At 33.9% G+C, this 27,488-nt stretch overlaps 1 protein-coding gene across 4 annotated transcripts in view; it reads left to right on the plus strand.

Moving 5' to 3' along the window:
* LOC149542784 (sterol 3-beta-glucosyltransferase UGT80B1-like) overlaps window positions 1-27,488 on the plus strand; it is a 126,148-nt gene that overhangs the window by 36,056 nt on the left and 62,604 nt on the right. For all 4 annotated transcript variants that reach the window (XM_089797679.1, XM_089797681.1, XM_089797680.1 and 1 more), the window contains exons 5-6: window positions 6,421-6,532; window positions 17,374-17,544. In XM_089797679.1, coding sequence (XP_089653805.1) covers window positions 6,421-6,532; window positions 17,374-17,544 — 283 coding nt within the window. The remainder of the gene's footprint in view (window positions 1-6,420; window positions 6,533-17,373; window positions 17,545-27,488) is intronic.

Here is a 27,488-nt window from a genome sequence, read left to right on the forward strand (position 1 = left end):
TGTTACTATATATCTTATGACATGTTGGGACAAATGGAAAGACATATCTTGTGAGTGTTCATGATTGTCGTAGGAATGATCGCGCTTCACAATCTTGTAACCTAGGTCGACCGCCATAAAAGATACACTATTCAGTCGGATAGGCTGAAAGAACTTGTTTGCAATCACTCTTACTGCAAACGCTACAATAGGATCTCTGATTGTGTTAATAGACATCCCTCGTTTGTTCCACATGGATCTAGCGTTCTTCTTGATTGTTTCCTTTACATTGCTCCTCATACTCTTCAATTTGTCAAGGGTAGGATACCTTGATACCCTGTGAATGATTCTATTAGAGATTCTGAGAGGTCCACCATCCAACCATATTTGATTGTCATGTTGTGATATTGCTACCAGGATTTAACTATGTGATTTTGAGTCAAACTCATTGACCCATGTTTCATGAGTAGTGATTCAACGTGAATCCATCTCTCATGAGAATAAATGGAACACTTAGCACTCATTGGATCTAGGTGATGCTCACAGGGGTGAAGCACCGGGACTTCTCGGGAGGTCACCCATCCTAGTACTACTCTAGCCTGAGCATGCTTAACTACAAAGTTTCCTCCATGGTTAAACCCAAAGCTTGCAACCCCATTTGCAAAACCTTCACCAAGTGTTGTGCCTTATGAACCATTCATTAGAAAGGCCCTTAAGCACATCAATTGATAAGTAGGAGATAATTTCCACAGTAAGTCAAATTGTGATTGCTATCAAGATTTAACTATGTAGTCCTGATGCTTCACCCCTGTGAGCATCACCTAGATCCAATGAGTGCTAAGTGTTCCATTTATTCTCATGAGATATGGATTCATGTTGAATCACGACTCATGAAACATGGATCAATGAGTTTGACTCAAAATCACACAGTTAAATCCTAATTGCAATATCACAATTTGACTTACTATGGAAATTATCTCCTACTTATCTATTGGTTGTCATGTATTTTGCTCAACACAATCCTTATCCATTCAGTTTTAAACATTTGTGGGAAATCTAGGGCACGCGTCAACCCTTTTTGTTCTACAATCTTGTTTTCTTCTCTCAATACTCCATTATCACACAACTTCTCATAAGTATCCTTGATTTCCATTTCACCAACCTCATGTATCTTGCAGGTATAACAACATCACACATCCTAGATCATTAAAACCTTTGGTGGTATCATAGATAATGCACTAGATGGATCTCCTTTATAAGCGATCTCAGGGATGGCATGGAATTGGAGGTTGTCTCACATCATTGCTAATTAATTGAATGTTGAAAACTTCCTTTCCTTCTTTCCTAACCGCTGTTGAAGAACTAGCTGCCATTTCAATTCGCTAGGGTTTGCAAAACACAAAACAGTGTAATTTGACACTAGTTAAATACTTCTCAAATCCGCTGAATATTGACCTTTTACATACTTCATATCGAAGTCATAGGATTTGATCTTGCTTACCCACTTTTGTTGTCAATCATTGAGGTCCATCTGGTTCAAAAAGAAATATAGGCTATTATGCTTTGTCTTGATGATAAATCTCCCACTGACTATGTGTTGCCAAAATATGGCCAAGGCATGCCTTGTGGCCAATATCTCTTTGTCATAAATGGAAGTGTCTTTCTGATTTTGCGGGTTTGCGGCTCACAAATGCAATCAAATGTTTCTTTTGCATGAGGACTGCCCCAATCCATTCTCTGATGCATAACATTGTAACTCAAATGACATTGTGAAATCTACAATAGCCAAGATCGGCCATGAACTCAAGGTTTCCTTAAGTTGTTCAAAGGCTTATTTTTCTTTGTCATTCCATTGAAAGACCCTTTCTTGGTCAAATCAGTGAGGGCAGCAACAATCTTGGATGGGCTTTATCTTTTCTTCATCAACACTTACTCGCTTTGCATTGATTTTTGGACACTCCTCTACGAGTTTCCACAGACAGAGCAGAGCTTCTACCCATGAACAAGCGTATCCTTCTGTAACTGATTTCTTCTTGTCTAGAAAGGACCCCTAGTCTTTCTATTGGCCTTCTCTCTGCTTCTCTCTTCTCTTCTTTTCTTCTTTTTGCTTTCTGTTTTGTTGTTTGCTTTAGTTTCTGGGCACTGTTTGGTGCTCTTTCTGTTTTCAGTTTCATTGATGTAATTTTTCAGTCCCATAGACCTTTTGGTGGTCTTCTATTGGACATTAATATCATTATCTTATCTTATCTTTTCCTATAGTCCAAACTCACACTTTGAGATTTTGGCACATTGTGATTATGATTCTAAAATATTCAAAACTTCTTCAATATGACAAAGATTTACTTACAATGTTCTATTGCAGATAAGTATATCATCAAAGAAAATTAGTAAGAATTTTATTAATTGCTGCCTAAGAATGTGGTTAATGCATCAGTGGGAGGTTGTTGGATCATTGGTGGGGTCAAATGGAAGGACTAAATATTCAAAATGTTCATAATGACATTTAAAAGTTGTTTTAGGTACATCTTCCTCATTCTGATTTGATGGTACCTTGACCTTAAATCAAATTTGGAAAAGTAGCAGGCTTTGTGTAGTTCATCCGTCATCTATTCTAGGAAAGGGTGCCTATTCTTTAGGCAACATCTAAACAACAAACTAAAACATATCTCTTACCAAGGAGGACACTTAGTTTTTTTTTTTTTTTTTTCAAACTCTCTTTATATATTTTACGTTTTAGTTTGTTGGATGCCCACTTCCTATTTTTGATGGTTCCATCCTTTTTCTGAGCAAGTACTATTGAAGAAGAAAAGGGACTACTACTTAGCATAATGTGACCCATTATTTGATCTTTTTCCAATTTCCTCCTTGAATGTATCAGGATGTCCATAATGTGTTGTTATGACTAATTTTGCTCCCTTTTGTAGCTCTATAAAGTGCTCAAAGACCTTGTTGTATTCCTTAGGAGGATGGGGTGACCTTGTATTCCTCAGGATGGGGTGGATATCTACATGTACAATTTGCTCATTATTAGACGAGTTATCTAGAATCATACTTTGTTCTATTCTATTACATGATACCACCTTCAGGGAATTGTTAGGTAACCCTTTTAGTTGCTATTTCTTTTTCATTATATCTGAAACATATTTATAAATTAGGATTATCTTTAATTGTGTGATCATTTGGGGTAGTCTTTAATTGGGGAATGATCTTAGTGCATTGGTTAATGAAATCATTGGCTAGCACCACTTTGAAACCCTTGAAATATTGGGTCTTGAGTCTCCTTTCCATTTTAAAGTGTTTATTAATGAATTTCTGGGAAGCTTTTGTATCAACTAAGCAAATCACTTTTTATCCCTTTAGTGTTCCCTTGATAAGAAAGGGCCTTTGCCTATTTTATTGAGCGATGACTGTTAAGGATCCATGTTCTTGCTCATCGATCTTTTCCTTTTTGCTAGGTGTTTTGTCCTTATAAGATTCCTCAATTTTATGTATTTTTGCTGTTTTGCATTTGAAGCATAAACCCTTTTTTGTTAATTCATCCTTGTGCTTGAATGCTTTCTTACCTTGTCATCAATGTCTTGGGCTCCATTGCCAATTGCAGAAATAACACATTATTCCTCTCTTGTCTCTTCGTGGACCTATAGGCTTATGTGACTTCCTAGATGCACAATATTTGTTTCTCCTTTGAGGCATTGGATTCAACCTTTCTTACCTTTTGTATTGCTTCTTGTACAATTTTTACTATATTCTTGATGTAGTCTTTACGCCCTTTAATAAATAAACACGCAAGTCTTCTTTGGGATAGGTTAGGGACTACGAAGGAAAGCTTCTGAAATACATTGGCAAACTCCTCTATTGTCCCATGCTCTCTTAGGTGTGAAAGTTCTTTGAAGTACAATCCTAGATGATTAGACTAATTAATGAGTATTTAAGAGAGCTCTTGACAAGAGGTTATATTTTGGTGACCTAGAGAGAGGAGTCCATGATGCCATCATCATGTGCCACCCCTTCTAGGTGGAGTATTAAGAGTTGGAGGGCATCTCCTTTTGTCATTGGACTAAGGTTGAAAAAAGTATTCAATTTGTGCAACTAGACATTTGTTGTTAATTTTTCCTAATCCATCGAGGATTCAAAGTGTTACTTTATTTACTTTATGCTTGAGATCCTTATTTATGTCTCTTAGGCACCTCCTGCCTTTTGGCTTCACAAAATTTTCTAAAGGATACACATTCTTTAATATTTGGCTCAAGATTTGCCAGAGTAAACTTTAAGAAAGCCACCTCCGAAAAAAGATATAAAATATTGGCGAATTTTTCATTATTTTGAAAAAACAAAATTATTTCTATCGGCAAATCTCTCAATTTTTTATTCTAAATATGATTAATATTGGCGATTATTTTTTAATCAAAATATTATTTTGTATAAAATATTTACGAATCTCAATAATAATAGGAAGTTCATTAATCACCATGGAATATTACAAATCAAAATTGAACATTTTTTTACCTTATGGAATATTATGAGAATTGTTAAATATACTTTAAATCAATAATGAAAAATAAATATTGGTGATATATCCCTAAAGTAGTTAATAATTATGATAATTATTGGTTAGTTCAAATTAATTTCTCTAATAATATATTATATTTAGGTAACTCAAATCTATTCATGTAACAAATATTGTGGTGAATATTTGAGTTAAATTTTTTTAATAAAATAAATTATTGAACGATTTTAAATATTCTAGAACTGAATTTTATATAACTATGGCGATTTAGGTTGTATTAAATCTTAAATTATTAGCCAAATTACTAGCCAAAAAATTCTAAAATTAGCCAATTTACGAATATTAGCCACTAAATTATACCCTAAGATTTGCATAAGCTCTAACAATTTCTTCAACACTATTTATGGGTTGATCCATTCTTCTGTATTGTCTTTGTGTAGCCTTCTAGGTAGGAACGAGGGTTTAGGTACCCTAGGTGTTGATGATCCATTATTTTTAGGATGGTTGGAACTTGTGTCTCTTCCATATGAAGATTTTTTCCAAAGGTTGTTAATTGCGTCTCCCACATTTTGGAAGGCCTATAGGAGTGCTTGGTTTGATTTTTCCATTGGACTCACAAGGATTTGATCTATTTGTTTCATAAAAGCTCTTAGTTTATTGACCATTTCATTTATGGTTGTCTCCTTTGCTCTTCTTTGATAGGTTTGCATAGACTACTTTTCACAAGATGATAGGATCATGCTTTGGTACCACCGTAATGTCCACCTTGTGTTTATGGTGGTCTTCTTTGCTCTTCTTTGATAGGTTTGCATAGATTACTTTTCACAAGATGATGGGATCATGCTCTCATACCAGCATAATGCCCCCTCCCCCCAAACCTCCAATGTTGAACTTTGTTAGCTCCTTGATGAATCAACTTGCACACATGTAAATATTTCGAAGGAATACACATATGCATACATAGATATTTACATAGACACTTGTACATGTATATTTCGTTAATAAAGACAAATTACAATTCCCATAAAGACCCTTCCTAATCCTTATGGGAGGGTTTGTAATCAGGTTCTTGGCTCATGTGGGAGGACTTTCTAGGGCTCTAGTTGTCTCGAGTTCAACATAGAACAATCCTACAGGCATGTCACCATCTCCTCACAACTCCTCTGAAGGCCTTATGGATAACCAAACTTGAAATATCCATCCTTGTCATCCTAGGCCTTATAGATATCCACTCTGGGTGTAACCATCCTCAAATATGCACACGTTTCTTTCCTAACAGTACATACTAGTTTCTTTAGAGAATATCTGATTCCCTGCCTTGTTCCCTTCGTATGTAGCAATCAATTTTCAGAATGTCTTGTGGTTTCCTTCAGAGAGTTTTAGCTCTCTACCTTAATTTCCTTTTAGGAATTTTATTATAGCAAATTCTGGCGTGGATTCTTCTGTTCTTCAACTGCTGGAAATGGCTAATGCTCATTGACTTGCTAAATTATGTGTGAGCTTAATCAGTTGCCCATGATCGTTGCAAGGACCCTTAGAAGCCAAGGTGATGCTACCTATGATTCGGATGGATGTAAAAAATTGTAGTTTGAACTGTAATTATTACTATGGTGGTGCTACTTTCTAATGTCCCAATCTTCTTATCCAATCTGTACATGTGGTGTATAGCACAGTATATACTTGTGTTTGAAAAATTCTGATTTTAATTGAAGTTGCAAGATTGTTTTGGGCCTCAAATGTGATACTGAATTAGAAATTTTATGGTTTTCTTTAATGGAGTCAGTATGCATATTTCGTCTAAATAGTCAATAATATGATGCATGTAGCGATTACTTTTGGTTTTTTGCTTCCATGATTACAGAAAATGGCATTTATTAAAGTCTGTACTTATTTGAACAGTAAGTATTTTGACATTCAAATTGATTGCCTTGTAGGAATATGGACACCGTGTTCGACTGGCAACACATGCTAATTTCCGTTCATTTGTAACTTCCTCTGGGATTGAATTCTACCCTCTTGGGGGAGATCCAAGGGCTTTAGCAGAATGTAAGATTTTCTTAGTGTAGTCAGTTCAATAGTGAAAGGTTTTGTTATTTATTTTATCACACACTTTTATGGTTGATAAGGAAATCTATTTCTTCTTGTCTTTGAGTTTTAAATAGATGTTTGGTCCCTTGTTCTCTGTGATTAACTACAGTGAATTTTCTTCATTATTCTTGCTCATGGATCACAACCTGATTTATTACACTTGAGAAGGGACTGAAAATTTTCTTTTAGTGAGTGTGAAATTTAATGAACAAGTTTCTTTAAAGAGAAACTCATCCAACATTAGGATTTCAACCAGACATCATAATTTTATAAACAAGACTAAACCCACAATAATAGGCTTTGGTAGGGGGTTCATTTCGTATTTTTTATTTTCATATGAAGCTAATTTGATCGTTATAGCACAATTATGCGAATCAGAGATTGAACACATTAAAGAGGTCGCAATTCATGTGCCTTGCTAAGGATGAGTAAATGCACGAGTTCCCTGGCCCTTGCTTTTGTAAAATTGATCTATAAGTAAACAACATATTTCAATTAATCTACGAGGACCTAGTGGAAGCAATATTTGAAATTGCAAATGTGAGAGCTGTTACAAGAATGCAAATGGACAACAACCATAAGCATTATGACCACATGAAGTCTAGTCCCCATCTTGGGTGTGTATATGACATTGTGTTTGCCTAAATTAAAAAACTGGCCCAAGTTTGAACTTTTAAACTATACTCCCTTCTCATTGGCTATAACCAGATTCAGTTTTCTGCATGTCTTTGATGTAACTTTTCTCATGAAGAAAACTGCCACACTATCTTGATCCACATTGAAAGATGTTATAGGTTGGAATTTTATTTGTCTATATCAGAATTGAGGAATGGTGATTCTTGTAAAGGTATCAACTGGGAAAGATGGAGGAAAACCCAATAAACTATGGTTCAATATGTTTCAAACATGCTTGCGGGCCCCATAGTCATAATTTAGAGGCGTGTTTTTTCAGTTTGAAATCCACATGTGATAGGCAAATCAGAGTTTGATGAAAGTGGGGAATACTTCCGAATTTCTTCTCTTCCACGACTTGGCAATCAAACCATTATCGGCCCCCCCAAGCTAGCATTTGCCCATAATAAGTGATTGACAACATTAGGCGGTGCCTAAGTTCTTGTTTAACTTGATACATCGATCAATGTTTCGATGATTTAAAAAGTTTCTAAAGGCAATGCCTATGTCAGGAGATTGGGTGAAGTGTGCAGCTCCAAAATTCTCACCAAGCCCAACTCTGCGATAATACTATTATCGAGTCATTAATGGAGTTCAAGAGTGCATCGATTGCTCAACAAATGTTTCTTCCAAATCCTTCAAAACCTCCGACAAAGAGCGAAGGCTCGACTCTAATAATTTAATTGGGGCACTTTTCTATTGACCAAGAAGAATTTTTGAGGTCTTTCAAATGCCTGACTTGGTTTGCGGCGTTGTTCAAATTGTCGAGAAAGAAGTGTGGGAATGTATGCTTCTTCAAGTGTTCAAGGTTTGCATGCGCATTCCCACATCACCGCAATCTCGATACATATAAGACAGTGGAAAGCATTGGCAAATGGGTTGCAAATGGATTTTGAACCTTTGTGATCATTTATTAATGTCTTGTTCCGTCACAATAAGATTGTGGGTATAAATAAGTTTCAGAACTGTGTTTTTTGCAATTTGATCATGCCATAAGAAAGAGATCCTCTGTTAATTTTCAGTCTATAAGTTATTCGTCAGTAATTGGACTTGTGTGGTTTTCACATCATCGCCCCATTGGAAATGGGGACCCTCTCTTTTCATTTTAGCAAGTAGGAGTCTTTGTCTTAGGCGGTTTTGGCTGGCAACATTTTTTTGAAGTCTCCAAGTCTGAGGTGAGTTTGAGCAACTGGTGGAGGCAAATCTGCAAGCATTTGCAAATGCTTTTGCAGAGGACGAACAACAGGCGGGGGCAAACACCACAAGTAGGAGGACGAACAAAGGGCAGAGGTTAGAGGATGAACAATCCTTTTTCTATAGTTTTTTCCCAGCTATAGATGACTGATGAGGCATGGTGTTGGAAATTCATTCTTCCAGATTTGTGTTTGCATTTCGTAAATATTTCTTCAATAATGATATTAGAATATAGTTTCTAATGTCATTCATTTATTATTATTAATATGTTTATTAAATTGAAAATTTTAGATTATTGAACAGTTTTTAATGTCGTTTATTAAATTTTACTTCTTTATATTTGATATTTCTTTACTAAATGGGATATACACATTGATTAATATTATTTTTATTTTTTCTTATCTGAAGAGTACAAACCTTTATTTTATATTTAATAGTTTTATGGTTAGACTTAGTATTCATGTATTTTAAAATTTTGATGTTTCAATATAGAAAAAATTAAGTGAAAAATATTCATATTATTAAAGTACTAAAACTATATTATGAAATTAATTTATATTCATATCTTTGAATTTAATGATGTTAACTCTATAATATATAGATATATAAATTAATTCTAATATTTAGTTGAAAAAATATAAATAAAATTAGTATATTGTATATAAATGTATTAATGAAATAATAAAAAATATTAAATGATCAATAATAGAAGTATTAAATAAATAATAATATTAATTTTTTAATTAACTTTTTAGAGTTGATCAAATGTTTGACCTTAATTATTTAATAATTTGTTTTTGAATTTGTTGTTAGTAGGATAATAACAACTAATGTTACCTATTGCACCTTCAAAACTGATCCAAATTCACCTTTTTGGAAATATGTCCAAATGATAGAACAAGTAGAAGGGGGTAGAACATTTGTTTAAATATGGAATTTTTGTAATGTGAGGTACAAAAAATTATATGGTCATGTGAAAGCTCATCTTTGTGTGATTCCCCAACAGGGTATCAAAGCATGTCCAAGAGAGGATGGTAATGGATTACCACCTCAACAAATAGCAGCCTATATTAGAGAGAAAGAGGAAGCAGATGCAAGAGTTTCTCGTGGCACCAAACCATTCTTTAAAGAAAGGGAAGAGATCAAGTAAGCTTCCTCCATCTCATAGTGATTTTCCAAATGTTGTAGTAGAGAGCCACCTATTTTTGTGTAGAACTGAAGAAGAACCAATTAATGTGGGGAGAAGCAAGGGGCTATGGGAGAGTGCATTTAAGAATGATGATAAGGAGATTGTAGATCAAAGTTTTGCAAGATGTTTATATGCAAATAGTTTGGCATTTAATGTTGTACGATCACCATATTGGCGAGATATGTTGAGAAAAGTAAATGAGGCTTCAAAAGGCTACATGGGGTCAGGATATGAGAAGGTGCGTAGCACCTTATTAGCAAAGGAGGTAAAAAGCATAGACACTTCAACGACTCCTATTTGGAATTCATGGAAACAAACAAGGGTGTCAATATTTCTGATGGGTGAAAGGATGCCAGAAATCGTCCATTAATCAACATAATTGCAGTGTGCCTTAAAGGGTTAATGTTTCTTAAAGCTGTGGATTGTGAAGGATGCACAATTTATTGCTAACATCCTTATAAAATGGATTTAGGATGTGGCCTGTTGTCCAAGTAATAATGGACAATGCAAATAATTGTCAAGTTGCAAGCATGTTGATTGAGACACAGTTTGAACACATATTTTGGACACCTTGTGCAATGCACTTTCTCAATCTTATGCTACAAAAGTTGGGTAGGAAAATAAATTTGATCATAGAAATCTATATAAATTTGAAGAGATCTAAATGTTCATCACAAACCATCACATGTCACAGGCCATTTTTAGATCATTTTCACAATTGGAGTTGCTAAAGGTAATTCAAATACTCGAGTCCTTAACTTTTGAATTTTGTATTTCACTTCAATAATTATGAGTTTGGTTTTAAACTTGAGCACATCTTTCTATTTCAGTATTTTCTTCTTGTATTAGGTTGCTGAGATTTGATTTGCATAGAAGACAATTGTGTTGAGGAGACTTGTGAAGGTGCGAGAGTCACTTGCTAGTATGGTTTTTAGTCAAAGTTGGGCACTATGGAGGCAATCTAGTACTGAAAGGGCTACAAATGTAAAACGAATGATCTTGGATGACACTTGGTGAGAACAAGTGGAAGATTTTCTTAGTTTCACTAAACCCATCATGAGTTTGTTCTGTTATACTGACATTGATCATCCATGTTTGGGAGAGGTATATGATGGAACTGACTCAATGCTTGAGAAAATGAAACACGTCATCAATCAAAAGGAGCAAGATCCTGAAGAAAATTTCTTCAAAGAGGTGCAAACAATTTGTGTTGAGTGGTGGAATAGAATGACCACTCCACTTTATCTTCTTGCATTCACATTGACTCCAAAATTTTAGTCATGAAATTCTTGCTATGCCATCAAGGGTACAACCATATAGAGATGCAAAAGTTAGTGAAGGGTGCAGGAAAGCTTGCAAGACTCTTCCTCGATTGTGAAATGGAAAATATAGTTACAAGTAAGCTTGCTGGTTTTGTAGCTTCCAATGGTCAAAGTGCTTTTGTTCTCTGTGAGAAGTATACGAAGGATGCTCATTCTTGGTGGTACCTTAATGGTCATACATCACCACCTCCAAACTCATGCAATCAAACTTTTATCACAAGTAAGTTTTTCCATTTTCATTGCAGTCTCTAAATCTATGTTATTTACTATTTGTAAAAATAACAAAAAATATTAACTTTGAAATGTGAATGACATTTTTTATGCTCCTCACTTCGTTTCAATAGGTTGCTAGTTCCTCCATATCTCAGCGAAATTGGAGTACATACTTCTTTATTTTATAACGCCCTGCCAGGGAGCTCAAAAGAAATTAACCTAAAGTTTTCACTAAGTTTGCCAAACATTTTTTTTTGAAAGATAATAACTTAACAGCAACAGATATAATATAGCAGAAGCAATAACATACACTCATAAATAAGCAACACATAAACATATTACAATTCTTAAGGGTCCCATGACATTGAATCACTTTTAAGTTTAATTAATACTAAAACCAATATATAACACATCCACATTAAAGAATAACAACAAGTACAAATGCATTTAAATAATATACAATTATCTCGAATGTCTCTTGGCAATTAATCAGAATGCACAATCATCCACTGTACAGGTCACAGGGTATGAAAGGTTGAAAGAATATACATCATAAAATAGATTACATCATCTCGTAAGATCTATGAAATCAAATACAATACAATAGTACAACCATTCATCATAGTACACCAGAACAAAATGAAAGAAAATATAGAACAAGGAACTCCAGCCACAGCATCGAACTATCGGATCTCAATGGTAAAAGTATAAAAGCACTACCACTCGACCTCGTGGTAACCCAAAAGGGTCCACTCCCACCGCGCTAAGGAGATAGTCTCAAGTCCCAAATAGGATAACAAACTCAAAAGTCAAATCCAACATCTAGGTCAAGGAAAACCTGAAAGCAATCTAACTCAAGGTACCAAGAGACAAATGACATCTAAACCCAAAGGCAACACAAACATGTGGGAAATCTACTATGCAAGTGGGTAAGTGTCATCGCATGAGCCAACTCGAAGGTTACCTTGGCAGCCTCGTTGGACTTCGGCCCCCTAGTGTCTCTATGCAGCATCGGTATCCTTTTGTATAGACAAGGCATACTAATGAGTCAACTCTAAGGTTAACTTGGTAGTCTCTCAAGACTCCAACCCCCTAGTGACTTTATGTGGTACCAAAATCTTATTAATTCTTTTAAAATCCATTTAATGAAATGTTATCATTTATTAAAACAACCTACAATGGGTTACCTAGGCAGCCTCTTTAGGGCTCCAACCTCCATTGCAAGTCACTTCCCAACATGACATACAGATAACCTACCCTAAGCTCAACAAAAGCAGAAGGTCTCATATGACCATAAATCACACATCAGTTTTTAAACAAGCAACTGGAAAGCACTAAAATATCACTGATCAAATTCACAGATTTCACCAATACAATCATCCTAACAGGATTGATCCAAGATCAAGTACATATATACCAAACCATGACATAACAAGGCATCACCAAAAAAAAATCACATAATTACTTTAGTCCTATACAAGCAACTGAGAAGCAATCCAAAGAGAACTGGTCGAAGACTCAAAGGTTATACCAGAAAAGTCATACCATTCACTTCAGTTCTACACAAGAGAAATTGGAAAGCAATAACAACCAACAAATCAAACTCATCAAAGAAAACATGTGACTACATCACAATGGTTAGGTATAAAAGATCAGATACATAACATCATCATAGAACAAACTCCCCAAGCCTTTGGTAAACATCCTGACTAGTCAAAGCATTAAGTCAACCGGAACCCAACCTCAGTAAATCACACATCACATACAGTACATGCAGTGTAACTTTCTCAATACGTTAGGTTTTGAGAACACCAAAGTTCAATTTTTACTTATAGGTTTCCAAGTTCTCATTTTCGTTTTCAAAACACAAAGATTCAATAACAATCAGGGTTTCAGTTTCACTTATTCAAGTATTACTGTTTACAGAGTTTTTGATTTCAATCAGGATTCACTTTTTTCGTTTTCTCAAAGTATAATAATTACTAAGGTTTCTGAATCATAAAATTTCCCTAGTGTTGATTTGCAAAAGTCTCTGAGTTCACAAGAATACCAGATTCATAAATCTTATTAAAAGTGAATTAGATATGACATTGAATTGTCAACCAAAACCCGAGTTTCATTGAATGTCATCAATTTTCATACTGAATTATAATTATTAGTATAACATATATAAATGTTAAAAGTAATTCTATTTATGCAAATCTTCAATTAAACATTTATTAAAAAAATCTAATACTAATTATTAAGTTGTTATTAATAATAATTAATAATCTCTAATAAATAATATTCATTTATTTATTAATAATAACAATTATTGAATACTTTAACAATAACAATAATTAATATTGGAACATTATATAAAAAAAACATATTAGAAAATTTAATGTATTAAAAGCACTAATTACCAAAATTATTTAAAACCAAAGTAACAAGAATCGGAATTGGCAAGGCCGAATCGAATCATGAATCAGCCATGAATCGGAATCAAATTGGCAAATTAAAAAAACCCTTGAAATTTAGTAACTTATTTCATAAACCCTTTATCGCTGATTCGATTCATCGATTCAGAAAAAATCGTTTGGCTTGAATCGAATCGCCGAATCGCGTAATCATGCGAATCACCGTGATTCTTGGAATTATGTTTAAAACAAAGCAAAGGATTTATAAAGGCCCGCCAGCCTACCCACAAGCTGCTGCAGCAATTCATCGCTGTCGGCATTCAAAAAAGGGAAGGGAGAAAGGGGGGTGGGGGTGTGGTGGCCCTCGCTCGCCCAAATGTATATTTATTACTTTTTTTTTTAATATGTTTTTTAAAAATAAAAAACATAAAATGCTTGCCCCCCTAATAAAAAGTAATAACATGTTTTTTGTAATATGTGATAAGAATTATCACAATACATATTTTATTGTGGTAATTTTTATTAGCATATTTTTTAAAAATAAATTTTCTAATACAGATCTGATAGGACAATTAATTGTAAACAATTGAATTTGCCTTTTAGAAAATTGACTTCTTTTCCAAACCCTACTCGATTAAAAATATCATTCTATTAACAAAACAAGGGTTTCTAAATTCTTAGTACTCATATACAGATAATCTCAGAATGAAGAACAATTAATTGTAAACAATTGAATTTGCCTTTTAGAAAATTGACTTCTTTTCCAAACCCTACTCGATTAAAAATATCATTCTATTAACAAAACAAGGGTTTCTAAATTCTTAGTACTCATATATAGATAATCTTAGAATGAAGAACATTTAAAATATATGACAAGGGTTTCAATTTAATTAATACATTCATAGACGAAATCAATAATAGAAAAACAGTAAATTTCAACACAAGGGTTTCAACCAAATCTAAAATTCTGAAAACAGATTTATCCAGACACGAAGAAGACAAAAAATTGAAGAATGGAAAACTATTGCGCAAATAACCCACAAGATTCTACTCGAATCTGATGCTAATACGACAACATACGTAGCACGCAAGTATTCCCCTTTCCTTTTGAAACCCTTCTCGGAAAATTGCTCCTCCAAAACCCGGTTATGGAGAAATGAACTCTAAATTGCTAATAAAGAGTTTTTCCCCAAATTTAGGGCTTTGATTGTGCAATCATGTGAAAAGCCCTTTACCTTTATTATTTAATTATATCTTAATTTTCATGCACAATCTTTTTGCCAATTAATTAAAATATCTTTATTAAATAACTTTCTCTCTCTTTAATTAATTCTCGAGACATTTTTGATAAAAATATTTATTAACTAAGTAATAATAATATATAGCATTTATTTAAAAATGAACTCCTAAATATATTATTATTAAATTAAATAAATATTATTATGCCCAAAATTAGACTTTAACTAACTCTTTAAATTTAATTATTTAATTAAATTAATTTCTCAATTAATTAAATATTGAATCCTTCATAAAATTTACATTAAATTAAATCATTAATTATTTCTTTTAAATCGATTTAATTATAACAGAAAATCGTCAAAGACTCACAAGACTAAAAATGAAAACCCATTATCAAGCTCAAGGGTTAAAATCACGAATTTACGTCACTTGACAAATTCGGAAGGGTAGACAACTCAGATACTTGTCCTACTTTCTAGGACGATTGGCTTAAGTGTAGGATTTGGACTCAAGAGTTATCTTCCCTCTCTTACAATTGAGATATTGAGGGTACACTCGTCTTAGCAATTCAGGGAAGTCAATACTTGGTACCTGCAATTTGCATAAAATCCATGCATGTACATACACATAATCTAAATTAAACAAACAATGGTGGGAAGTGGTACATCGTGTAGATCCTGACTAGTAGGTGACTACGATTCAACGCCTCAACCATATTAGAAACATCATACATAAAATAAAACATACAGGTGCACCATACACATGCAAGTATGGGGTAAGCATCCATAGAAAACACATATAAATAATCCATCTAACGAACATCATGAAATAACTGAAATCACTATAAACAATCCTCATCAACAAGGAATAATCATGCATACATGAAATAACTAGTACCAAAGTAATCTCATCATATAATCAACTGAGTATGAAACAATATCCAACAATCTGGAAATCAAATACCACCAAATATCAAACAGAATCATAAAGCTGGCCTAAAAGAGTTCGACAATAATAACTGAAAAGAAAACTAAGGGTAGGCACTACATATTCACTTAGTGAAATACAATCAATTGGCTGCAAGTAAGGCAAAAGAATTAGTTTATGTGCATTCCAACTTGCGCCTTCTTACTCATCGTCAGAATGAGTACAAGGGGGTATAAAGTTTTGGGATGTAGAGCCAGAGCGAACTGATTTGGATTTTTCAGCTGCCACTCAATCTTTTATTGGATGTGCAATTGGGTAGCCGCTGCCCTCCTAATGCAAGTATCAGTGGGGTTGCATGTGATTCTAATCTACTTACGTTATTTAATGTCATTGACAATGTTGATGTTGATGATTATATATGATGCCTATATCATTGATAAGTGATTAATAATTATAAGTGTGTTATTTTAATGTTGAACCATTGAAAAATGAATTGAATAAGTTTTCATAAATTCAAGTTTTGACAAATTGATAGCAAACTGGTATTTGTATTTTGGATTTTTAATATTAGTGGCCTTTCTGAGTTTTTTAGCATGTATGATCTGTAGTATTCTAAATTTTAATCTTGTTTTTACTTTGAAGCCTGCAAATATTCATAGAGTTATAATTTCTAATGTTTTTCTTTACTTATGTACCCAAACGTACCCAATCTTCCCCCAAAATATTGTTGTACCAGCGTATCGTACCAATATTCCCATACCCATACCGGCAACTTAGAAAAACTATATTTGATATATATAATTTTACTACTATTCTAGTTTACATATGAATCATATGTTTTTAAATAGATCAAAATCTTCAGGGGCTGTGTGCATCAAAGAATGCTTAAATTTTGTTATTTTGAAAATAAGTGGTTTTTTAATTAATTTAAAATTGACAGCCCATTGGAGACATTAAGTTGTTCCTGGGATGTCAGGGTCTCTCTTTAGAAGATGTTCCAAGGGAGACTCCTCCATGTTGAGGGAGCATCCTCTGGACATCCTCAGATTCTGCCCCAAAAAAATGTGTATGTAATGGGTATATTCTGTCCCTGTTTCCCCATTCTCTAATTTTCTCCCATCTTAGGAGGTAGTATTTCAAGGACTTTTCCTGGGAATCACAATGTCAAATCGAAGTGTTGCATCTAGACATACAATTGAACAAGTGACTATGCAATTAAGCAGCTGGTATAGAATATATAAGTGCTAAATAAAATGGGGCATTAAATACAAGAATGTACATTAAAAGTGCATCTCTGACCTAATAGAGGCTTCTGCTTGGACTGCCATGGAAGTTTATAGTATCTGGATATTATCACAAATAATCCTGGCAAAACACTTAATTATTGGCTTTGCAGTATATATATATATATATATATATATATATATAGGATCAAATTTTTTTGGAATTGTCAGACCTGCTATAATATCACTATTTCCATTGCTTGGATTATTGCTTTCCATATGTATTATTCCGCTATTGAGGTGTGTTACTTTCCTTCCATTCCTTTATTTAATGTTAAGAAGGATTAGTCATTCTCTGGGTGATTTTCTCTCAAATTTGAGCATTTGTTTTCAAATTTGCATGTATCTATTTTTTGAGCAGATATGGCGAGGAATAAGGGGTTTCTACCGTCAGGGCCATCAGAAATTTCCTTTCAAAGGAAACAGTTGAAAGCCATTGTCAATTCATTGCTTCCGGCATGTACTGAACCCGATATTGATTCAGGTGTTCCATTTAGAGCTCAAGCAATTATTGCAAATCCTCCTGCATATGGTGGGCTCTCTCTCTCTTTCTCTCTCTCACACACACACGCTCTCTCTGTCTCTCTGTCTCTCTCTCTCTCTCACACACACACACACACACACCCCTATACGTTCCTGCAAATTTTCATCCTGATTATAAGCGCGGGTCATCTATAAATATTGTTTCAGCATTTCTAGTCATTTTGAAACAAGTCAAAGTTACATCTTGTTTGTAAAGCTTCTATCGTAATCCCACATGATTTTTACATGGCATAGACACCAAATATTCTCAGAATGCATTGAACATGATTAGAACATATGCTATTTGTTTACATAAAATTGACTTGCAGTATTGATATAGTGTATGAGAGACGCATTGTATATGGTTGAGGATGCACATTCTATTATTTAGAACATTAATGGATGATAGAGTGCTAGCTAATAAATTCTCAGAATTCTTTAGCTTGTTGATCTGTGCCATCAAATAGTGTAGACTAAAATCAACCAGTTAAGCATTATGAGCACGGATGCCTGGTGTAGCTGCGTACTAATCAGAATAATCATGGTAAAGCTTTAATATTGGACCTTACGAGTACTTACAGTAAAGGAACCATAATCTGCCAGCATAAGATTGTTGCATATCGTTTGTTTTTCTTTTATCAAAAAACGGAGTTCATAATTTCTTAGCCAATAGATGAAATCATTTATTATTATTTTCTTTTTTAATTCTCTGATGTGCATTATTTAACATGTCAATAATTGCGGATGCAACTTATCATATTGTTGATTTGAATGGGAAAATGTGAAAAATGATAAACTGTCATTATGTCTACATACATTGTCTTTAGAGTGAAAATGCTGCAAAGCTACTGTTATAGTTTTCCTTTCTTTGGACAATAATTATAGATAATATGTCATGGAAAGGTACTTTGCACACCCATAGGGATGGGGCATTAGAGTGTGGATTATTAATAATTACTCCCCAAGAAAGAAAGACAGACATTTTTGACGTAATTAAAGCATAGAATAAGCCCTATTAAGTGCATGCTACAAGAATTTATTTCGGGAGCTGTTGATATTTGCATTACATCTCACAAAAAGAATGAAATAGTCATTGACTGATTTGCTGTAATTTTCCCTTTTTTAGGACATTGGAAGTCAATTAATAATTAAGTTGTCAAATAATATCAAATTCAATGGCATCTTAATTTAATTATTAAAATAACATTAATGGAGCTTACTGAAAGATTAATAAAATCATTCTAATCTAAAGTGTGTAAATAAAAATGAAGAGAAAAGGAATATTAAGAGATAGACAAGAGTCACATGGATGCGCTATTGATCAGATTTGGTTTATTATTTTGTCTTGGAGATCTTGGGAGCTTCTAGCTTTCAATTTTGAAACCCGAGGACAAAAACCTTCAAGTCATCTTGGTGGATTGGATGTAAACCCAAGTCATTTCTTTGGTAGATTTATGATGGACTTCACAGGTGGACAAATTTGTTAAGTCTTCATTTGAAGACAAACTTGTACTAATAGAGGTATTTCATATCTATTCTGAAAAGAAGATTGTAATGCCTTATCTTTATATTTAATTTCATATCTATATTTCAGTCTGATATTATATGATTTAGAGTATAATTTGTTGGATAAATAGAAATTGGCTTACCTGTAAATTTTTTGCTTAAATTCCTATGGAACGCATAGAAAAAAATGGAGCAAATATTTATAGGAGATATTTTAGTGGTTTCGGAGTTGATTTTCTTGCCAGCCTGTGAGGTTTCATGAGTAAATGTAATTATATATTTATAGTTTTGAAGTTTTAAATATCTGAATTCGGGAAACAAAGAAATATTTTATCTTGATTATATATGTTTGATTTATCCTTGACATTAAACTGGGATTTTGCAAATTGTATTTATTTGCAAATATTATTATTGGAGCCGATTCAAATAAGAATATTTTCTAAAAGAATTTTTGGAACCTCATTCAAAGGAATAATATTTGTCATGTTCAATTTATATGAAGTTGCATTAAATCAATGTTTTCTCCTTATTGTTGCTGTAATGCTTAAAATTGTTGGGCCCATTTAAATTGGGTACATAAGTTAACATTCTGCTGTGGGACATATAGCGGGAGGATATTATTAATTGTGGAGAAGTTTATATGTGCTGTGTTTTTCATTTGTGGTTCCCACATCATATAATATGGAAATAAAGCGAGATTGTTAAAATCAGTGTATAAATATTCTTTTCAGGAATGATCAGCGGAGGATGGAATAAATTGTAAGAAGCAAATATATGTAAATGGTGTTTGAATTATTTAAACTGCTCCATAATTGCTATAAAAACTATTGTGGGACTTCTTTAAATATTTCTTTTCATTTGGGTTTAATCAGAAATATGTTAGTGTCAAAATCTAGTTTGGGAGAGAAATATTTGAAATGAGCCCCCTCATTAGCTGAGCATCTGTGCATAGTCTTCATCGAGTTTTATCTAGATCTGGTTTTGAGTTGCCAAGATAGGACTTCTAGTGGAGCGGAGTTACTGTTGCAAAGACTTGATAGTTTTAGTAAGTGAATGACTGGAATATGCATATGTTTGGAAGCCATTCCAGTTAACAGAAACCTCTAAGTTTTCTTTTTTTTGACATAATGTACTTATTGTTAATGTGTTGAAATAGATTTTTTTAAATTAGGGCAGAAGATGAGTAGCATCTTCCCTGTGGAAGTGTGAACTCAGTTAAAAAATAAAAACAAAATGAAGACAAGGGCAGATCATTACGTTGGATCTCAAATGTGACGAATTGATTCTACAAATATTTCAATTTTTTTAAAACCAAAACCTGAAAATTACATCTAGCCAATGTGAGGATTTGTGTGCAAACGGGTGTCTTTAATCTTAGGCGAGGATGAAGATATGTGCAAGCAGTTGCAATCAGGCTTGTTGGCAATTTGGAGAAAGGACCATAATATCTCACTGATTGCTTATGTGTTCTCAAAAGGGTTGATTGTGCATAAACTTGAAAAGTTCAAGAAACAAATGATTGAAAATGAACGAATCTCAATGGGCTTACAAGTTGTAGGGTCTGCCAAAAAAAGTAAGAACTGAATGAGAAGGGAGCAGATTTGTTGCACATGTCGTGAAACTTAGATATCTTATTTCAATTGTGGAGTTAGTAAGGAAGATGAGTTAGCCAAAGAAGTTTGGACCAATGATGAAGAAGATAGGAATTCCATCGCTTTGTTCCAACAGAATGACAAATGTTTGTGAGGAGATGGGTTCAACTATTGTTATAGGTTGGGGATATATGAATTTCTATATTGGTGACATTAAAGTTTTGATTGACAATTTATTTGATGAGAATGGTACTATTGAAGGAGAGAACATGTCTGCATCTCAAGATGTTTCCAATGAGGGGTATCAATCTTCATATGGTGAGAAATTGCTTGGGAATGATGACCTAGCAGCAAGTTTGACATTGTATGCAGAAAAATCAAACAAGGAGTTTGAGGCCTATGATGACATTGCTGACGTCCTTGAAAAGTGTGACGAAATTAAGTGTTCTTTATGGCAACATTTCACTTATGCATGATAGTGTTTTGGAGGACCAATCAAAGAAGACATTTCAAGATGATGGTGTTAAGATACATATTCCAAGATGATGGTGTTGAGACACATACTTTGAAGAATCAGTCAAAGATCATTGATGATATGATTGTTGTAGCCTTAGTACATTATTAAAACACTCACCAGATCATTGTAGACCTCTAGTGGAAGGCTCAGATTGGAAGGAGACAGAGTGCATTGAAGGCGATTCTTATTTTGTAGATTTGCAGGTGGTCAAAGTAGGTCTCGGATCCATGAACTTGACTATTTGTATTTACTTTTAGACTGGCATCATATCTTAGAGGTTGCTGAAGTGTATGTTGATAAATTAAAAGGAAAGGAGGCTGAGGTCAATAAGATCATCATGGAGCTTTAAAATACCGATGCAATATTGACAAACACGTAAAGGGCTTGTCAAGAAGCGAAAAAGCATATAGTTTTGATTAATCACTTTAGGGAAGAAGAGAACAAAGGAAGGATTGAGTTTATCAAGGAAGTGATTAAGGAACTTGACATCATATGGAAGACTTATGATTTGGACAACTGTACAAAAAGATCAAGAAATGAAATTTTGGATCAGTCAGAACTGTGGTATGATTTTGGAGTAAAGGATAATCATCAAGGGCTCTTCAAGAAGCCAAAATTCAGATTGTTTTCATTAATCGTTTTAGAGAATAGGAGAACAAAGGAAGGACTGAGTTTATCAAGTGATTAAGGAACTCGAAAACAAAAGAAAGACCTATGATTCAGACAACTATCCAAAAAGATCAAGAAATGAAGTTTTGGACCAGCCAGAACTTTGGTATGAGTTTGGAGTAAAGGATAATCTTCAGTTTGTTGACAATTCTTAGTTTAAAGTAGGTGTTGATCAATTGCTAATTCACCATTTGAGTTGAATGAGAAAGTCCTTTTTGACTCCATTGATGAGAATGGAATTGATTGGAGGATTTGGGGCCTAGGTTTAGTTTTTAGTGATGAGTTTTGGTCACCGGATTGGAATAGTACTGCTGCCCATTTTCCAATCAGCTTACACATGAGTTCAAATTCTAATCTACAGATGAGTTGGATAGTTTCTTTGCTTTAGTAGATGAGTAGTTCATGGTTGAGGGTGGATGATAGATACAATTTGATCATTGGAGATGGATTTTCAGCTACTTCCATGCTCATGACTCCTATTTATTCAATGACATTTCATATTGTTTACTGTTGTACTAGAGCCTTTGCAGTGTTTGTGTTGACCTCAAACATGGAGCAATTTGATTTGGTGCACTTGCAAACTTCAATACAATTAGTTGGGGGGCATTGGTTGGGCACAACTCAATTATTCTTCACTTCCATGTGAGGGAATTTGAGTTATTGTGGTCACTTTAATACATAATGATGGTTTGATTGTAGTGAGTTGGAATTGTTGGGATTGTTGGTTCCCAAAATCGCAGATTGGAATCCTACGAGTCTTGTCAACTAGATGTTGGGATATCCAACCGGTTATGGCCAACGTGACGGGATTAATCGATATGATCGAAATCACCTATGCTTCTGGCTCTGCAAAGCCAAGTTGGGTGCACCTAATCTTGAACCAATCAATTGAACCCACGATTACGTATAACAAATTGATTTGAATGCAACAAAAGTCTTCCAAAATGGCAAGAAAGTTAGAAAACTTTTGACTTCCTCAAATAAGTACAACTTTAATGATAACTTCAGAATATGAATACTTCAAACTTGTAGATTCTGAATTAAGAACAAAAATGAATGATAATGTAAATATGAGAGTATGTGAAATGAAAAGTTATTATGGATTGTTTAAACAAATGAATATATTAACCTTCAATGGAAAGATCAGGAATAATTGACAACATATGGATTATGAACTATGAGCAATTTAATGACTAGTGCCAGAGTTCAAAAAAGGGCAATAGAGTCAATATTATAAGTTTTAACGTGAAATTTTATATGTTTGAACTTTAAATAATTTAATTACCAAGATGTGACGAATTATACTTATGCCATTTCAAACTAGTCTATATTGTTTAAAAAATCCTACGGAGACAATAAACACAAATATGAAAACAATTTAATATTTCACTATATCTGTGATTATCGAGTTTGAAAAGCCACTATTGATTCAATCTACTTATCTGATATTAAATTACTTGCAGAAATAAAAATGATCATAAAGGACAAACTATATAATATTTTGATTCTAAAGCTTTAATTAAAATAAAAACTCTTACGGGTTGTGCCAGAAATAAAATTGCAATGAAGACACTCAGCATTGATGCACTATTTGTTGCAATTCGATCCCAAATAGCATATAAAAATTTGCCCAATACTCTAACATCCAGCTTGGTTCAAGAATCCAATCCTCGCCAATGGAAGTATAACATGTGAATAGAGTATATATAAAGTTTTCAATATGCAGAAATTTGTAGGAATTGTATCGGTATCTTTCCTTTGACATACATATCTTATTTATAAATGTGAAGAGGTGCCTAATAAAACAACATATGCTTTTAGAGTGCCTAATTACAATTTAACAATTTACAACTGCTCATTTACCAATAAAGGAGTGTCTAATTAAGCCATCAACTTTGCCCAAAACACAGCCACTTCTGCTTTCTCAAAATTCCAATGGATTCTAGGAATACGTTAGTTCCATCAATGGAATTTGAAAGACAATATAAGAAGATTTTGTGGCCTTTTAAAGAGTGCAATAGAAGTTCTGGAAGTTCGCACATACGTGCAAATCCTCCTCCCGAGTGTGTTCTCTCTACTTCGATAGTGATCCTTCATCCGTTTATGTTGTTCATTAACTGTATCCTTGCAATGTTGATATGGGTTCGAACAACTAATCTTCGTTTTATCCTTGTGGTTCTATTTCCTGCATCAAACACAAAGCAACGTACGATAGTAATCATCAAATAATGATGGGTAAAAATCCTTGTGTGGGAGGCTTCTGCAAGATACAAAAATTAAGATTTCGATTATTATGCTCATGATCCTTTGGAATAGCAATCCTCGTATATGTCAAATTCCTGACAATGTCGGTAAGTTTCAAAATTTCGTTCAAATCTTATACACATACTCAACAACTCTTCATCTATTGGTTTGACAAAGGTATTATTTGTGGATTATCGAAGGAACTATCTGCAGATGTATTTACTCCCATACTATGCTTGTATCTCGGCACAGGTACTACTTTATGGATGATTAGTTTGATTGCAATATTGTTACTAAATCCGTCCTTCATATCATCATTGCTTATCCTGAATATTATGGCTCCCAATCAAATCCGCAGTCGATGACTACTTGAACCAAATATCATCAAGAAAGGGGCTCACGATCATATAGTTTCGTGTGGTCTATCTATTGAATTAAATAATCAGTCCTTCAACCCGCACAATCCTGGCACATTGTGTTAATTCTCTAAGTAACTGTGATAAAATAATGTTTTGATTTCTTTGATCGAATAGATTTGAAAAGCATGTTTCTTCTTTATAAAATTGTTTTGTTTGAATTTGCTCCCTTTTAGTCAAATCAACGATCTCTAAATAGATGACTAAATGCATCTTGTAACCTAACTAGTGTGGTCCTAGCAATTTGCCCTTGGCGATTTCTTGTAGAGATATATAACAATTTATAGATTTAATTCAAACCTTCCTAGATCGATCATATTGAGTCCAGAATATTTGAAGATCAGTTGCTACATAAGGAAAGTACTTTATAAGCATTATTATTATCAGAATTTGCAGAAACTTTACATGGTTCCAGAGCTTTGGTTGTCGAACCTTGGCTCTGCAAATTGATAATCAGATTTAAAACATTTCTAGCAACATCCTTCTACTGACAATGGCCAATGCAATCAGACCCCAAGACAGGTTTGATGGAAAAGACCACTTCGTTGCATGGAAATTTAGAATTTTGATGGCTCTTGAAGAAAATGATGTTAAACAGTTTGTTGATAAGGAATCCAAGCAACTTGATGCTGATCCTTATAAAACTAACTAGATCAAGGGAAACAGGAAAGCCATGAAGATCATAGTAGATGGAGTTAAAAATGAAATAGTAGCTATGCTAATGAAACATTAGACAACATTCAATATGATGAGTGCATTAATAAATGCATATGAGGTTAATAATGTGACTAGAACCCTTTCACTAAAAGGGCAACTAAATCAAATTGTTCATTGCTGTTTAAACCCGACAAAAACAAATATTGTGGAATATTGTAATTGTTTCCTTATTTGTATCTATTCGGTCCATTTAAAGGTTAAAACATCATAGATTGGTTTAAATACGCATAAAAATGAAATAATTTGACGCATCCTGATAATTGAATTGTTTATAGATTTAATATACATAAACTCATAAAGTTGCATGTGAAAATATATAGTTTTCACTCTATCACCCTTTCAAATTTCAGCACTGATCATTACCTTACTCATATTTCTCAATTCATATGCCAGCAATATTCTAATCTGTTTCTTTTAAGGGTTTGAGATCTATTCGTTTTAGTAATTCACTTTTAATCGTGTTTCAGCATTCACAAGTTTATTAAAGTAATCATATTTTGAAGATTAATACTCACAACTATCAATTCAGAAATTTCATTAAAATCTTGCCATATCGGGAAATTGTCTTTGCATTGAATCTATCTGCTATAAACATCTTGGATCCAAGTTTGTTGTCCAAGATCAGGCGTATAGGCCTTGGTTTTGCAGAGCGGAAAGCGCAGAGGATCTAGATTGAATTGATCGATCTTGTTAATTTGGCCACAACCGATTAGATATCCCAGCATTGAGTAGGCAAGGCTCGTAGGATTCTAATCTACGGTTTTGGTAACCAACATCAGGTTCGAGGAGAAGGTCTACCCGCCTAGGTGTAGTGGAGCTTGAAGTGCAGGGGAATCAAGGTGATTCTTGTTCGTTGGCAAAAACTGATTGAGAGATCCTATCAGAGAAGTGACATGCTCTTGGATTTCCAATCTGCGGTTTTGGGAACCAATACGTCCAATTCACTAAATAAGATGCTACTATAAATCTTACCATCATCCATAGCAGGTTCCCCCTCATTGCAATATTACGTAAGTTTATATTATTAATGTCACTTTATTATTATATGAGCACTTTATTTTCTTAAGTGGGAAAAGGATATTTTTAAAAGGAAATAAAAGAACAAAGAAAGGACTGTTTAGAGTCACCAGGTTGGGCTTAAAAGAAGGATGCATTTGCAACATACTTGGTTTTATGATTTTGGATTTCTTCTCTCTTCGAGTGTATCAGAAAGCTTTAGCCAATTTGATGACAGAAACTCTTGAGCTCGAAATGGACTGGAACCCATTGTCTTGTTGGAGATATCACACGAGCATCTCACTTTTGGTTAAATCCTTCTTTTCTTAATACCAATTTGATTGTATTTTTTTGTTTAAGATTGACTCTTGTTTTGTTTTGCTGAAGGATTGTAAAGCAATATCATTTTCATAATACTTATATTTTCAGTTGGATATTGGCATTTGTTGAATGAATTGGAAATCTTTGCATGCAAATCAGTTGTTAGTATTGCATTTTCGAGAAAAATTGGGGAAAATATTTGGTTAGGGATATTGGAATCAAAGTATCGAGAATCAGAATCGGCAAGGCCGAATCGAATCATGAATCGACGATGAATCAGAATCGAATCGGCCACAAATCACCAAAATTAAAAAAACCCTTGAAATTTAGAGATTTTAACAATTTAAAACTTATTGCATGCACCCTTTATTGAATAGAACTTAAACACGCTAGAAGCTAAAATACATAAACATGGAACATAAATGATAAATCCATCACATACGTAACTATGTTACACGTAAAATGTAAATTGTAAATTGTAGCTGAAGTAAATAGAAATCATAGGATTGTAATGAGTCAAATCATAGAATGTATGTAAGATGAACATCCATAAGACATGAAATCATAAATGTATGTAAGATAAAGATCCATGAAATGTATGTCTATCAGTATTTGTAAACAAAATGAAAAAACAAGGCTCCAGGTGAAGCCTCATTATCATTCGCAAGCTCGGCCACAGCCTCAACCTCAGCCTCTAAGTATCCTGTCTGCCTTCTACAAAGGCGTCTAAGGTAGGTCCTAGAGGACTGCTGAGTCATAGCCCTTGCATGTAAGATGGGCTTCGAACAACATCACTAGGGCCTGTGTTTGTGTGTGCGCATGTGCGTTTGCGAGTGCCTCAAAGTGCTCTAGTTGCCTCCTTTGCTATGGCCACAGCTTTAGCCTCTGTATCTACTTGGTCAACCCACTCATGGTCTACCTTAGTAAAGACTAGAGCCACAACCTCAGTGAGCCACTCTGATTCTAGATCAATCTC

The sequence above is a fragment of the Cupressus sempervirens genome, chromosome 8, assembly GCF_028749045.1.
Source record: "Cupressus sempervirens isolate cs-2001-9-10 chromosome 8, ASM2874904v1, whole genome shotgun sequence".
In the NCBI taxonomy this organism is placed as follows: Eukaryota; Viridiplantae; Streptophyta; class Pinopsida; order Cupressales; family Cupressaceae; genus Cupressus; species Cupressus sempervirens.